The sequence below is a fragment of the Balearica regulorum genome, chromosome 4, assembly GCF_011004875.1.
Source record: "Balearica regulorum gibbericeps isolate bBalReg1 chromosome 4, bBalReg1.pri, whole genome shotgun sequence".
Lineage (NCBI taxonomy): Eukaryota > Metazoa > Chordata > Aves > Gruiformes > Gruidae > Balearica > Balearica regulorum.
The window spans coordinates 1,793,628-1,808,435 of NC_046187.1; the positions used below are offsets into that span (position 1 = coordinate 1,793,628).

The 14,808-nt window shown below is 50.3% G+C and overlaps 2 protein-coding genes across 11 annotated transcripts in view; one reads left to right on the forward strand and one right to left on the reverse strand.

Moving 5' to 3' along the window:
* The first annotated feature begins 76 nt into the window (after positions 1-76).
* GRSF1 (G-rich RNA sequence binding factor 1) lies at positions 77-11,446 on the forward strand. Its single transcript, XM_075750872.1, has 10 exons — positions 77-427; positions 880-1,024; positions 1,934-2,089; positions 2,436-2,576; positions 3,996-4,125; positions 6,552-6,712; positions 6,862-6,986; positions 7,699-7,834; positions 8,058-8,141; positions 9,613-11,446. Exons 1-9 carry the CDS (start codon positions 245-247, stop codon positions 8,114-8,116), a joined length of 1,236 nt encoding a protein of 411 aa, XP_075606987.1. The 5' UTR covers positions 77-244; the 3' UTR covers positions 8,117-8,141; positions 9,613-11,446.
* The window catches only part of RUFY3 (RUN and FYVE domain containing 3), a 60,644-nt gene continuing 55,909 nt past the window's right edge, over positions 10,074-14,808 (reverse strand). For all 10 annotated transcript variants that reach the window (XR_012835124.1, XM_075750865.1, XM_075750863.1 and 7 more), the window contains 3 exons: positions 14,581-14,608; positions 13,663-13,737; positions 10,074-12,554 (listed from right to left, as the gene is read on the reverse strand). Coding sequence is in view for 9 of the 10 variants with exons in the window: in XM_075750865.1 (XP_075606980.1) it covers positions 12,411-12,554; positions 13,663-13,737; positions 14,581-14,608 (247 nt within the window). In the remaining variant the exon portion in view is untranslated. The remainder of the gene's footprint in view (positions 12,555-13,662; positions 13,738-14,580; positions 14,609-14,808) is intronic.

A 14,808-nucleotide genomic window follows, 5' to 3' on the forward strand; every position in this document is an offset into this window, starting at 1 on the left:
CTAGAGCTCTCCGAGGCGGGAAACGGCAGCCGCGGCCCGGCCAGCGGGGTGAGTAGCGGCCCCGCGCTCGGAGGACGCGAGGCGGCGGGCACGGGCAGGCCCTGACTCTCTCACCGCCAAGGGCCCCTCAGACGGCCGCGAAGCGGAGCGGGGTGCGCGGGAAGCGCTTCCCGGGGAGGGGGTACCCCGCTCCGCCCCGCCGGCGCCTCCTGGGAAGGGGAGGCGGAGCCCCCGCCCGTCGCCCATGGCCGCCGCCGCCGCAGCGCGCCGCGGCCTGGCCGCCCTGCTGCTCGGTCGCCTGCCGCCGCTGCCGCCCTGGCTGCGCCCGCCGCTCACCCGTAGCATCCCCAGAGCCGCCGCCGCCCTCGGGCCGGGCGCGTCGCGGGCTCCCGCTCCGCTCTGCGCCGCCGTCCGCAGCTACAGCCAGGTAAGGGCCTGCGGGGACGGGGCCTAAGATGGCGGCGGCGCGCGGCCGGGGGAGGCGGCGGGGACCCCGCCGGGCCGCTGCCCGGGACGGAGCGGGGGGACAGCACCGCGGCATTGCGCGGCAGTCGGGCCGGGCCCCGCCACCGCGGAACGTCGGGGCGACGGCGGCCCGTCAGCGGGGCCGGAGGACGCGTGGAGGGCGGTCGGCAGGGCCAGCCCCGGGGCCGCTGGGCCCCGCGTCCTGACCCCCCCAGCCGCGGGGAGGCGGCTGCGGCCGGCGCCATGTGGAGCAGCTGGCCCGCGCTTCCTCCTCCCTGTCCTTCCCCACACGCCGCCCCTGGCCCCGCCACGCTGCGGCTGCCTCACAAGCTGGAGGCGGCCGTGTACCCCTCCCGAAAGCTGCCCACTTGCTCTTGGTCATTTGAGTGGGGTTCTGTTTCTTTCCGGTGGCAGGTTACAGATGCTCCGTCCCAGGAAGGTCACCTCTCGGAGCAGGAACCCGAGCCGCCCAAGGCAGACAGTGACAATGTCTTTCTCATCAGGGCGCAAGGATTCCCCTTCTCCTGCACCGAGGAAGATGTGCTTACCTTTTTTGAAGGTATGGGAGTTAGGTTTCCTGCGTAACTGTTCAGCGCGGTATTATCGAACCCCATAGTTAACGGTTAGTTAACAGAAAGAAAATTTGAAAATTGTTAGCCAGAGAAAGAAGAGTCTTTAATATTGCTGCAAAATTATTCACAATTTACACATATAAAACAAATTGCCAGGTTCCACACTGCTGCACAATGACTAGTTACTCATCCTTATGGCATTTTGTATTGCATTGAGCAAGTCTTTCCCTTCTCGGTCAGTGTCTCCACAGTAAAGGCAATCCAATTCAAAGTGGTTCCTTTAAAGGCCATTGTGGTTGGCTTTTCACCAAGTTCTCTCTTTTAAATAAACTGGACTATTTTTTAATTACTGGTTCATATTTCAGTGTTGGTTTCTGATCCTAATGAATAGGCTTGCACATACCTTTGCAGGGCTGATTCCTCCATGCTGTAATAATATGTTGCATCCTTCCAGAGTAGACTAGATAATCAGATCCAGGTTTTTAAATGGTTTAATAACCTGCCAAGCTAAACTAAGTGACTTTGAAATCCTAGGGGAAAGGAACATGGAGCAGCCAGAGTATAGCTATAGAGACTGAAAAACTATAGCATTGGTTCTTGATTTCAAGTAACTCAGAAACAATTACATCTACCAACAATATGAGACTATATGTTATCCAGTTAGACTGCTGTGGAAGCTAACAGATGGCAAATCAGTTGCTTAACTGCGATAAGCATTGTGTGTGAGAGTTAAGGCTTGAAATAGGAGTTTCCTATCCTTTGTTTCAGGATAGTATCTTGCACTGCTGAGGGGGGACAGCTCTGTGCAGAATATGCAGTTTTCATCCGCAATCCACAGATCCCCACATTTGATGCAGTTGCGTATGTTTCTGTATCGTATGTTCCTTGATTTCTAGGCTGTAGAATTCGAAACGGTGAGAACGGCATACACTTCCTCTTAAACAGGGATGGGAGACGCAGGGGGGATGCCTTGATCGAGCTGGAGTCAAAAGCAGATGTCCAGAGAGCCTTGGAAAAGCACCTGAGGTATATGGGCCCACGCTATGTTAAAGGTGGGTGTGAAGTGACAGAAGCTATGTTGCAAGCAACCTCACGGTTAAGCGAATAAGAACAGCTTGCATAATAAAACTGGGTGGTGTGGAGAGGTGCGGGATGCAGAACAGAGCATCAAATTAGCCAACAAGGTACCATTAAGCCAGAACTTCCAGGGCTGGACAGGAAAGACAGAGCAGCTTGTGTAGCAAGAGGCACCATGGCAGGACTGCAGAGTACGGGGTGAGGGAAGAAACGTAAAGTTCGGGGCAGGGGGCGGGGAAAGCTGCCTTGAAGAACGCCTACGGAGCGCCACCGTCTGCGTGCCATGGGGGAAAACATGTTTTGTGCTTGTATTCCTTGCAGTTTTTGAAGTACACGATAGTGATGTAGAAGGCTTACTACAAAATCTGCGGGATGAGTCACAAGCCATAAATGATGGAGTCGTGCTACTCAGAGGCCTTCCGTTCAGCTCCACTGAGGATGATATTGCATATTTTTTCTCAGGTAACTCAGCATAGTCCACGCTCTTCGGTTATGAGGCATTTACTTCTCCAAGTTGATGCTTAGCCAAGCTGCTGTTCCTCTGAGAAAAGGAGAAACACATGCAGCCTTGAACACCTTAAACCGTCTAAGGAGTTGCTGTGCCTCTGCACCTAGAAGTAACTAAAGCTTTCTGACCAAGCTTTTGGCTGCAGGGCATTCGTGCACCTCAGACTTTCTGCAGGTCTAACCTAGGATCACTGCTTGCAGTTCTCTTATGGGGGTGGAGGAACCGAGATCCTACTATCTGCAGTTGGATTGCTACTGGTGCACAATTTGGCAGAATTAAGAGGGGGAAAGATGCCTGTATGGTAGTTAAAGTACAAGTGAATGCAGCGTGAGTACTCACAGATGGATAATCACAACAGTTTGATCATGTGTGCCACCGTTAAAACCGTTAACGACAATTTTTTTTATTACGGGTTGTTAATGGTTGTGAGAGTTAACTGCTCCAGTTCTCAGCTGAGCAAGTATTGCACACCGTGCGTGCGCACGCTCGCGTCCGGCGCTTGGTGCTAGAGCTATCCAGGTGGCTGCTGCCTGCATTCATCAGCAAAGAAGCCTTTCTAGGTTTTGCAAAATAAATTGACTCTAGGTAAAGTTTGAGTTGTAGACTAAATCAAAACCAGTTCTTCCCCCCCAACTCCTTCCACTCCAGGTAGGCATGCGCTAACGCTCATAATAACCACCTTCACGCAAAAGCAAAGGCCACCGATAGTAAATTTTTCAGTTGATAACCAGTAGTTCAGCATGTTTGAAGGCATCTACTGGCAGAGTTACCACAATAGATGACTGGGGCAGCATTTTGGAACAAGTATTTCCATTTCTTCGGGAGCTTGAGGAGACCCTTTGGGAAAGTAACAAGGCGCAGAGAGGTACACAGAAAGGCATTCCTGAAAAAATAAGTGTGGGAGCTCAGCCTAGTGTGCACTCTGTCATGTCAGATATAGCTATTTACTAGATTATAGACTCCACTGTACAGCACAGAAATTCAACTTCGGTGAATTTGACCTAGGTTGTAAAGAGCTGGGAATAAATTATGATAATAATAACAATAAGAGAAAATTTCAATAACATTCATGCTCTGGACTTCCTTGTTGTCTAGATCTTGGATTCACTTGTTGTTTTCATAGTTACTTGAAGTCTCAAGTTGATTCATTGTTGGCAATTAAGCCGCCTGTGAAAACTAACTTATATCTAGTAAATTGGAGTTTAAAAAAAGTTTTAAAAAAAAAAAAGGTTCATAGGCCAGCATGAGGCGTTGTTTCAGAACTGGTTAACTAATTAGCTTGTCAAAAAAACAGTAAGGGAAGAAATGTCTGTTTGAGCTATGGCACAAGTTCCTGACAATGTAAATGCCTTTTTCTCCCCACCATTCCTTAGGTTTGAAAATAACTGACATAGCTTTCGTTTACCGAGGAGAAAGAAAAACAGGAGAAGCTTTCGTGCAGTTTGCAGCTCCTGAAATGGCAGCTAAAGCCCTGCTACAACACAGGGAATATATGGGAAGTAGGTAAGGTGCTTCACTGGGGTTCATGAGGGTTAAAAAAACCCATGGTGTAAAGCATGCTGTGTCACTTAGAACTCACTTCTTACCAGGTGAAACAGCTAATCTTAGGCTATCTATCTATCTCATACATTATTATTAAGGAAGTCTCTACCTTTGTTGCCCTTAAAACCTAAAATTCAGACTTTAGATTCATATTTCAGTTGAAATCTTAGGTAAATCTTTTTCATAGTGGTGTCAGATTGTTACTTTGTGGCTTAAAACATCTCTTCTGTAATAGCCCCCTCTGAAATGCTGTGTGTTACCTTCTCTGGTGATGTTTTCTTTAGAACCTTGACAAAAGTGAAGAAAAGAAGATGAAGCTTTTTGCAAGCTTCTGTGCGCTGCAGAGGCACCTTCGTTTTTTCACAGCTTGGGGGGGAATTTGGGGCCTATTGGAGGAAGTCCTGGTTCTTTTTAAGTACTCCTGAAGGTGGTCTCATCCCAACAACAGCGGGGTGATAGCATTCACAGCAGGGAATGCCAGATAGACACCGCCTGCCGGGTCACCGGCACACGGGGATCCTCCGCCTCCTGCAGACACTTGCCCCTGCCAGATTTTCACCAGATTTCCTAGTGCTTTCTGCAATTTTGGCAGCCCTCACCCTTCCCTTTAGCCTGGAACCGGCACAGTTACCATGTCCACTGGGAGAGGACATTTTACGATGCACAGCTTACCACTCACCTTTAGCTTGAATCCATTCCCAACGTTGACTGCTGGCTGACACCGTACAATCTTCTACCTCTTTGGTGACCGTATCCACCTGGGCTGTCCCCCTTCTGCAGGAATCCACGTTTAAGCATTGTCTTCCAGAGCTCTGAGCCCTGTGCCACACACCTCTCTCTCTCAAGCACAAGCATGTACCAGTTTTTCCCAGAATCCTCAGCTGTATTCAGAAAAAAGAAACAACCCTAAGATAGCTCTTTAACCTACTGAGGTTTCTGATTTTTCTTTAATAACCCACTGAGTTGTCTCATCTGAATACCAGGTAGCAAAAGCCCTCTCCAAACCTTACCACTTCTGCTACACCACACCTACTTCCTTTCTCCTATTTCCTGTGCCCAGTCAGCATTTCCTTGTGTTTGTCCCCCCCACCCATAATAAAAGAAAACAGCTGCTCTGTAGGTGCGCCCAATAATTGAATTAACTGACACACTTCCCTGCGTTCCAATAGAGATTAATTAATTCTCAGTCTGCCATTAATTTTTTTTTCATCACGATCGAACAAGAGCTGATCTAACTCACCTACCCGAGGTCGTACACCTCTGTTTCTGTGTCATTAGCCAGGAACCTGAGTGGTTTCCACAACTGCTGTCAGCTTGTTCTGGTTCATTCTTCCCGGGCTATGGATTTTATCCAGACGTGGCCTTCAGCTGTGCAGAGTCCCGAGCATGGGGTTATGTCTCGTACTGTAGCCATTCCCTTTAGGAAGGGAGGAAAGCCTCCTCAGACGTCTGTGTTCTCTTTTCCATCATATTATTCCTTCGGTGCTGTGGAAATCACTTAATTTAACACTGCTAGTTAAATTATGTGAGGCCCGGCTGGTTTTGTTGCCAGCTCTCAGAAAGATTAGCACAGGCAGCTCTGAGTTGAGGGTTCTGGGGCGAGTAGATAGAAATAGAAGGTGTTACGCTGTTATACTTTGACTAAATCTGCAAATAAAGGTTTGCTGTTGGGTTTTTTTTCTTCCCGCGGCGTAAGCGGGCTCTTGCTGGAGTCCCTTAATGTTGCATTACATATGGGTGTATTATACCCCGACTTTCACACACACGCCACTGCATTTTGTCCCATCAATTCCATAGCAATATGTAAAATCGTAGGGCTCCACTGAAGTATTTAATGATGTGACCCTGTGCATCTTTCACGTCTGCCTGTTGCAGTCATCTGTTTAGGGGCTGGGTGTTATTTTTACTTTGGGGTTTGTAGAAATGGGAATAGCGCAGTTTGCAGAGATGCACCGAGGGGAAACAGCGACGTGTATGGGGCTGCTCAAAAGGGATGCATACTACTGAAAGAGAAAACATTCTTCAGAGGACATAAACTCGTATTTCTGTGACAAAACAGAATTTTGGCTTCTGAGCGATCGATAAGAAAGAGCTCTGTATAAGGCTGTAAGCTAAAGACTGTCCAGACCGATCTGGTAGTCTGCCTTGGAGTAGGTGGGTTTGTACAGGAACGCAGCTGTCACTGCAAGTGGAAAAGGGCTTTCATAAACGTCTGTAATTTAAATTAATTACTTCTTCAGAACCGTTGCTTGCCATACCACAGCTCTCACACCTAGTACGTGAGCAGAGCTGAGCGAGGAGAACATCCCGCAGGTACTTTCTCAAAAACCTTGAGTTCTTTGCGGAGGCGCAAAGTATGCCATGTAATCCTTTCCTGTGCATTCTAGGTATATAGAAGTGTACATAAGTAGAAAGCATCAAATGCAAAGGCACGTGCCTTATGACAGGCAGCTGCTGACCTACCCCAAAGTGAGAAAAGAACATGAACCCATCTCTGAAGAAAGGCCGTTGAGCAACACGGGAGGCTCCACCGCTGGAAGAGAAAATAGTGAGTCCCTCCCTATCGTGCGCGTTCTTTGAGGCCTCATCATTTTACCCTTATTGTCTGCTGTGAGCATGACCCTGCGCATCTACAGCTTTCACCTGCAGGAGGTGTTAATTGCTAGTATTAATGATGTTTTTTCCTCTGTTCCACAGAATTGTGCAGAGAAGAAGAGGAAAGCTCCGGGCATGTTTCAGAATCTGAGAACATCTCATCACCACTGCACTTTGTTCACATGAGGGGTTTTCCTACACAAGCTAGTGCCCAAGACATAATAAATGTGAGTAACAATAAAACTATTAAATTACTCATGCAAACCCTTGATTAAGTGTTACAGATGAAGTGACTTCAAATTTTTAATTTGTCTGTGTTAGTCCTCAGGCTGAATGCATTTGGAAACATGAACTTGCTGAGGGTTCCAGGCTCCCCAGGGTAGCCGTGGCCTCACGGGCACCACAGCGATATGCTCGCCTCCATAAATAAAAATGGATTAAAGCCTGCTGGGCCATCTTAATACCCATCCCTTGGACTTGAGTAGCTATTTATAATCTTGGCTAGAGTTCACGGTCGCCAGTTGTACAAAAATGAATTTCAGAATCTTTTTAGTATCAGTTTTACTTCATTTTAATAGTATGCAGCATCACAGAGCGACTGTACCTGCACTTAATGACTTTGATGTCTGCAGACCGTGTGTGCTGTGTGAGGATTTTTGTTCCTGTCAAGACTTACTCTGCCAGGAGCTTACGAAGGGTGGGTGGCTGTGCATTGTGGGACAGGGGACTTGGGGGTGCCTCAGCTTCACCCCGATGGAGAGGGGGAGCCTTTTCCTACTTGAGCGCTCAGACACACACCCACCACACACACACACACACACACACACCCCCCATAGCTGGACAGGCTTTACAAGTAGAAACATCAGCTTTCTCAGAAATAGGGTGCTTTACTGCGCTGTTGTCTCTTTCTCACCAAACTCTCATCTTCCTCCTTCTCAGTTTTTTGCTCCGCTGAAGCCCGTGAGGATCATGGTGGAATACAACTCCCATGGAGAAGCCACAGGAGAAGCAGACGTGCATTTTGAGAGCCATGAGGATGCAGTTGCTGCAATGGCTAAGAAGGGGTCACAGCTGCGTAAGTAAAGAGGAGGGGATCTTACAACCCCAAGGCTGAGATCCTCACGTAGTTTGGCATAGCTTGTCAAGCTACTGTTAATATCCTGTGCAAAAGGATCCTGTGCCTTAAGTGTAGAGTTTCTAATTACTCTATAATGTGACATTGGCTTTGCATAAAAAAAAGAAAATGTAACACATACAAATCACTGAACACAGACTGCCTCTCTCAAATTGTCCCCCAGAGTGCAGTGCCGTTGAATTATTCCTGAATGAACATCCACAGGCAAAAGACGACTGCTAGTGACAGTGGCACGGTCTCAGATTTGGTAAGTGCATCCTGCTCCTCTTGTTCCTGGTCCATTTTTAGGACCGTATGCCTCAGACATACTGTTTCTGATACTTTGGATTTCAGCTAGCTTGAAGACTAACATGGAGAGTGGCTGAAGGCGATCATCAGAGCTCAGCTGAGGTCAGGCCCTGAGCCCAGACCCTCTGGCCTGCGACTCCGGCTGCCACGGGACAAAGTCCTGTGGCGAAGGGGCAGCAGGTCTGCGCTGAGGCTACAGCCGGCAATAGCAGAGGTTGCTGCGCTGCCCAGACCCAGCACAGCTACGCAGCAACACCCCTTTCACAGCCAGGGCCTGCTGATGCGTGCAGGGAGGGCTTTTTGGGTTTCCTCCTCCCCTCAGAACTCTGCTGTGTGGTGGATGAAAAAGTCTGATGGGGTTGTATTCCCCAGCATGGAAGAGGAACTGTGGCTAAATGGTTTCCATTGACAGTAACTGATCTGTTGCCTGGGGTGGGATATTGCTTACCTTTACAGACAAAGGAGTTTAGCAAAGTAACCTTCTTCAGGATGTTGGGGTTTTGTTTTGGTTGGGTTTTTTTTTCCTTTTTCAATCCATCTGCTCTCTCAAAAGCAGGCCTGTGGCCTAGCTACCTGTGGCAGTCAACCTGTTTGCTGTGTAACCAGGTTGTAGTGTTTTTCATGATGTTAACAGTGGGGCCGGTTTGGTCTGTGCCAGCACAGTTCAGGGCTTGCTTTGGGGTTGTGAGTTTAGTTTGTTTTTTTCACACAGAAACTGTGTATCTCTCCTTGTCCTCTTCAAGGGAAAACTGGGGGACTGTGTTGGGTGTGAGCACAGGGGCTGGGGGGTCCTCCTGCAGCAGCAGGCAAGTGTGGGGCGGCAGTTTGTGCTGCTGTAAGGTCAGCAGGTGACACTTGTACTGAAAACACAAGACAGCCCTCCCTTCTGCGGAAGACGGCTTCCTCCGGCTGCGACCATGAGGCAGATTTGTATGAGGAAAGCAGCTTCCTGTGACCTTTGTGGAAGGCCCTGGCTGACCTGGCTGACTTCCTTCTGAAAGAGCGGGGGTGACGGTTGCTGTTGCCCACCCCAAGCTGAAGCAGGAAGGGCCTGCACCCCCCCAGTGCCCCAGGCCTGCGTTCTCCTCCAGGCCAGGGACAAGCTCCTGGGGAGACGGAGGACATGCACGTAGCTCTGCCCTGCATCCCACGCAGCCTCCCTGCCGCCTTGGCACAGCAACAGTGTCCCGGCCCCAGCAGAGCTAAACAGCCCCCGAGTGTGTGTATGTCTCGCCTGTTGTAGCTGTTTGTGTCCTCTCACCGTGTTTGGTGAGGTCTTTTAGTATTGCCACACTCTGCTAGTCTGTTACTGGAGACAGTAATGTGGAATAAAATCAGAATGTGGAATAAAATCAGTGGTGCATTTGAAAAAAGGAAAGCAATAAACTGCAGCAAGGTAGTGATTTTTTTCCTTTTCCTCTTCTTTTTAGGCCAAAGTGAACACATTCCGTGGGTATGAGCATAAAGCTTGAGTACAAGTGTCGCTGCTCAATAGAAGGGATAAACTGTATAAAATTTAGTTCAGCGTTGTGTAAAAGCATGTAATAAATTGTGTTAACATACTCGGGAAAGATTGTCTGTTGCAAAAGCAGAAGCAGCTGTACTGGGGGAACGGCAAACGCAGCAGGATGGATCAGTTCCGGTCTCCAACTGCGTAACGGTGTACAAAGCATTAATAAACCACCAGAACTGGCCGTTCACAAAACCAGAGCGATTTCAGATCCTCGTACACCAGTCAGCAGGCCCACTGGGTAGCGTAACCAATGCCTCATCCCTCCTGCCACGCTTCTCTCAATCTGCGTTAGCATCTGTCATTTGTGACCGGCTCCGAAATCCTTTCATGCATGTAGCCAAAGCGGAGTGGAGTGGAAAGACCAGTCAGGAGGCGGGATACAGGTGATCAAGTTTTTATTATTGTAGGGAACAAAATTAACATCAGAAAAACTGTCCCAATCCCAACGTCCAGGTGTCAACCCACGCTCGTGTTACCAGCGGGACCTGAGCAAACGTGCCTCAAGCGTGCAGCCCCCCGAAGCGTAACATCCGGTACGCGGAGGCAGAGCCGTTCACAGAGCCCAGGACGGCAAGAAAGGCAAGTGGTGACGCTGGCAGCAACTGCCGTCTCGCTCTGACCTTTCTAAAGGCCGGTTTCCATTCCAGCCGCCAGAGCTGTGTTCTGAAGGGTTTCCAGCCAGCCCACGCGTAGAGACTTCGCGTCACTTCAGCGGACCCGCTGGAGAGCCGGCCTGCTCTTCACGTGCCCAGTCACAGACCGCTTGGAGCAGGTGGAACTGCAGCCGCTCCTGGCAGGACAGTGGAAAGCTGCCTCCAGGTCACAAACGAGCTGTAGCTTCCACGCTGCAAAATGCTGGATGTGCCAGCACTAAAATTATTTAACAGTACGCGCCCCGCTTCCAGTTGAATCCTCTAACATGGAAATTCCTTGGGTCTCGCTTTCTCCTCGGGGGACGAGTCCCACTGGGCTTGGATGCAAGAAACTGCCATCTTGTACATGTGTACAGAAGGTACACAGACCTGTAACACTAAATTCAGTATCCTTTCCCTTCAGCTCTGGTGTCTCGCTCCGGCAAAGCAGCACGCGCCCACACTGCAGCTCTAGGCTTGTCGTATTTCAGCACTTTACAACTACTGCTCTACTCTAAGGGACAGCGGCAAGGCAATGGATGTGGCAACTGCCACGAGGGAGGGGGAAACAGCAGAAAAAGAAGAACTGTGCCCCCCTGCAACATGCTCTGGCTCTAAGGGCACTAAGAGGGGTTGGAGAACTTGGGTGGCTGAACGTGCCGAGAGGGAACCAGCAGGGTAATTCCCGGTACAAACTAGCACCAACCACGCAAATGACCTCAGCTCTGACACGCTTTGTAGTGCGGTTCCAGCCAGTCTAACACAGAAAATCCCCCCACCCACAGGAATTAAACCACTAACACCTAATAAAATTTGTCCTAACGCAAATGCATTTCTCACATATAAATGCGTCAGTTTTCTACTGACTACAAAACACTCCGTGGTCTTAAAGACTGAAGTAGGCTGCCAGTACAGAACAGCCCAAACCCAACTGCGACACGCTACGTGCTTCACGCGGAAGTCACCGCCGCTTTTTGGGGTAACAGAACTGCCTGAGGGTAACAGCAACAAAGAATAACGTAGCATGAACCGTCAAACCTCTTTAATCTGTTTCAAGTTAGAATTTCTAGTAGGTCAAAAGCATTCCCGTTTCATCTCTCCTTCATTTTGATCTAACCAGGGGAAAAAAAAAGTGAGTTCCAGGTTTATGATGATTCTTGCACATGCACAAGGGGGAGGTGGATCCAAGCGGCCCTAAACCTCCTGGGAGGCGAGGGGGGTCTGGTCTGTAAATCCTGGGGAATCCCATTCCTCCAGGGACCCCAGGACAGAAGCAGAGTCGCACCCTTCCCTCTGAGCACCATCTTGCAGCCCCGAGTCACAGTGAGGGTCTCGGAGGGGACGGCCGGAGATGCCCCAAGGCACTTCCAGGCCAGATCAGTGCAGGTCGTCAGTTCTCGCATCGCGCACGCCTCAGAACCACCTGCACCCCCAGCCCCTAAAATGAAGGAGAACTTCAACAGCTTGCTTTGATTTTTTGAGACTGACTGGCGTAGCCAGCCCACAGCCAGAGGGCTGAGCCAAAGAACCGACGGTCGGAGGTGTCTGCTGGCATCTCACCTGGCCTTCCCACCCCTGGCGCTGACGTGGCGCGGGCGAGCCGGATTGTCAAAGCAAGCGGGGAAGGGGAAATGGTATTTCAAGTGCAGCCAGACATGAGGATTAAAAACTCCTGTTCTGCTTTCAGCGAGCCTTTGCTTAGCAGCAGCATGCTTTCACGCCACACGCCTGAGGACGAGGCTGTTCCCGACTTGCACACGCAGACACACACGCGGCTCTTTTTTGGGCGAGGGCTGTGTGTGTTCTCAGCGCGCCCTGCGGCCGGTCGGGCACAGCTCGGGGATAACTCTGTGGCGTGCCCCAAGCAGCTCTCCCCAGCGCAAGCTCGGCTCCGAGAGCAGGCAGGCTCTCGTACAGGGAAGGCTCAGACTTTTTTAAGTCACAAGAGACCGTAAACACCACGAAGCTGCTTCCCCTCTGACCTCCAAAGAACACAGGCAAGCGTCTTCACGTTCCTCCTGAACTCCAGAAACCATCATTAGCTACAACCAGTTTTTGGTCACCTCTCTCTGCAACCCGTCCCCTACAAGGGACTGCTCGAGTACTGCTGGATGAGCTGCTCGTGACAGGGATTGCAGACGCGCTCGGGGTTAATACTAGACGGGAGAGGCAGCTCATTCGCCGAACAGGTTTCACAGAAGATGCCGCCACAATTCTTGCAGATGTTCTGGAATGCAGGAAGAGGACAAAAATTAAGGAGATGCTCAAGACACAAGCAGCACAAAACCCCTTATGTTTTCTCTCATTATTCCATCAACCCAAATCTCCACTGGGCTAGAGAAAGGCGCTCCAAAACTCCACTCTAGTCCCCTCAGAGGACCAGAACTTTGCTCCTGGGCTCAGAACCAGTTTATAGCAAAGCTCCTTAGGTCACATGAGAGTAGGTGAAGGCCTGTAGTAAAGCAGGTAAGAGTTACCAAGAATGGACCATCCAAGTTCTAATTGACTCGGTCTACCAGAGCGTTTTGTCACAAGAGGGGCACGTGGGTATTTTATAGCCATATACATAAGTCTTGCCCGAGGTAAGTATTTAAATGTGCACGTGCACTGGGAAACACGTCAAAGGCGGATATAAATCCGTGGCAGTTGCTTGGACCTCACGCGTTTTCTCAGGATAAGCAGAGGGGAATGGGAAAGACTAGAAATCCTGCAGAGAGTTCCTACACGTGTAACAGGAGAGTTCAGGGGGTGACTGGGGGGCAATGGGGCCCCCTCGCTGCCTGTTGTAAGCATCATGGTACCGCAGGGTCGGGGAGGAGAGGGCTGGCTTCTGCCCGCGCCGAGGACCACCACCTTCGCAGGCGCGGCGCGGCAGGCTGGCTCCGGAGCAGCTCTTGACTCAGGCAAAACGCCTCATCGCCAGAGCCGTCTCCGTGCCAGGCAGAACTGCAAACGCGGTGGCACTGCCCGCAAGAGCAGCAACTCGTCACCGGTCACTCGGCCAGAGTAAGAGAAAAAGGCAAGGTGGCTTTTGGGGAGAAATACCACGCAAGTGTGAACACCTCCTATTCTCACTTCTGATTGACCCCAGAAAAAAAAGACTGAGCAAAAACGGGAAGAAGCTGCTAAAGGGAAAGAAAACCAAGCCGCTGAACACAGAACAGTGCGGGGAACCCTCAAGCGACCACTGTTCAACAAGTTCCCTTTAAGGGTAAAGCAGACTTGAGACAAAGGGCTCATTTCTTTGTCTCAAGTCACCCATAGGAAATCTGTGCTGTTCAAAAATGAGAATTAGAGGAAACGCACATTATGACAATACAAGTCCTCGGAGTTACCTTTTTTTTGCTTCGGCTGCTTTCTTCCTGGCAGAGCTGGCAGATCTCAGCGTTTCCAGGTTCTGACAGCTGTTCCTAAACCCCAAGTAAAAACCAAGACGCTCTGCGTTACATGACAGCTACATTAAAGCTGCATCAGGGAGGAAGATGTTACACGCTCGTGTTTCTAACTCCTCTCTATTCACCGCACACCCTGCGCTTGCAGGATGACCTGCAGTTGTACACCACAGGGCGGACGGGGAAGCGTGAACCAAGGACCACACAGCTCAACTTTCAGATCAACGCTGCTGGCCCAGCAACGAGGCGGGAAGAAAATATCTTTTTCACTGTGAAAAAGAGCCGACGGACGCAGAAATTCCCCGCAGACGGCACACGACGCGAGCGTTGCTGCATCCCATTGACAGTGAGGGGTCAAGCCGCGCTTTGCAAGGCACCCAGGGGAGAAAGAATGGATTCAGGTCAATCTGACATACGTGGACAAACCAAACCAAACCAACGGACCAAACCCCCTGCCCTCTACCCTACAGAGCACCTGGGAACACCCTAGCCTCGACCACGGAGATTTAACACCGCCATTTTCACAAACACTCCATTCTATTATGCTTTTGTTGTTCTTTTTAGAGGCATCAATTCAGAAAAGGCACGGGGCAAAGGAATATTAAAAGGCGTTACTGTTAGTTTCAAAACCAGCGTGGTCGTGCTGAGGCGGCCGCACGACCTGGCGTGGGTGCGGCACTGCCAACGCCAAGCCTTTCTAACGAGACAAGCAGCACTTTTCCACGAGGGAACGACTGCTGCTACGGACTCTGCAGACAAGGCAAAACCCGAAGGACAGACTTCAGGGAATTTGGGCAGGGAAGATGCTCCCGCAGTACCGTCGCCCTGCAGTACTTCAGTGCAAGAAAAGGAATCACCAACCTGCTCTTCCTGTGCGTCACTCGGTAACCTAGGAGAGAAGAACATCATCGCTCAGAGCTGGCACTTCAGTCACCGCCACATTCAAGAAAAACATCTGAACTATCGGGGAATTCCCTCATCCTGTTTTTAAAATCCTACCCACACCGATTTTTGGGGTTGTTTCTTCAAAACCACGCTGCCAAGCCCGCTCGCGTGAGAGGCGAGGCGTCCATCGGCAGTACGCGACTG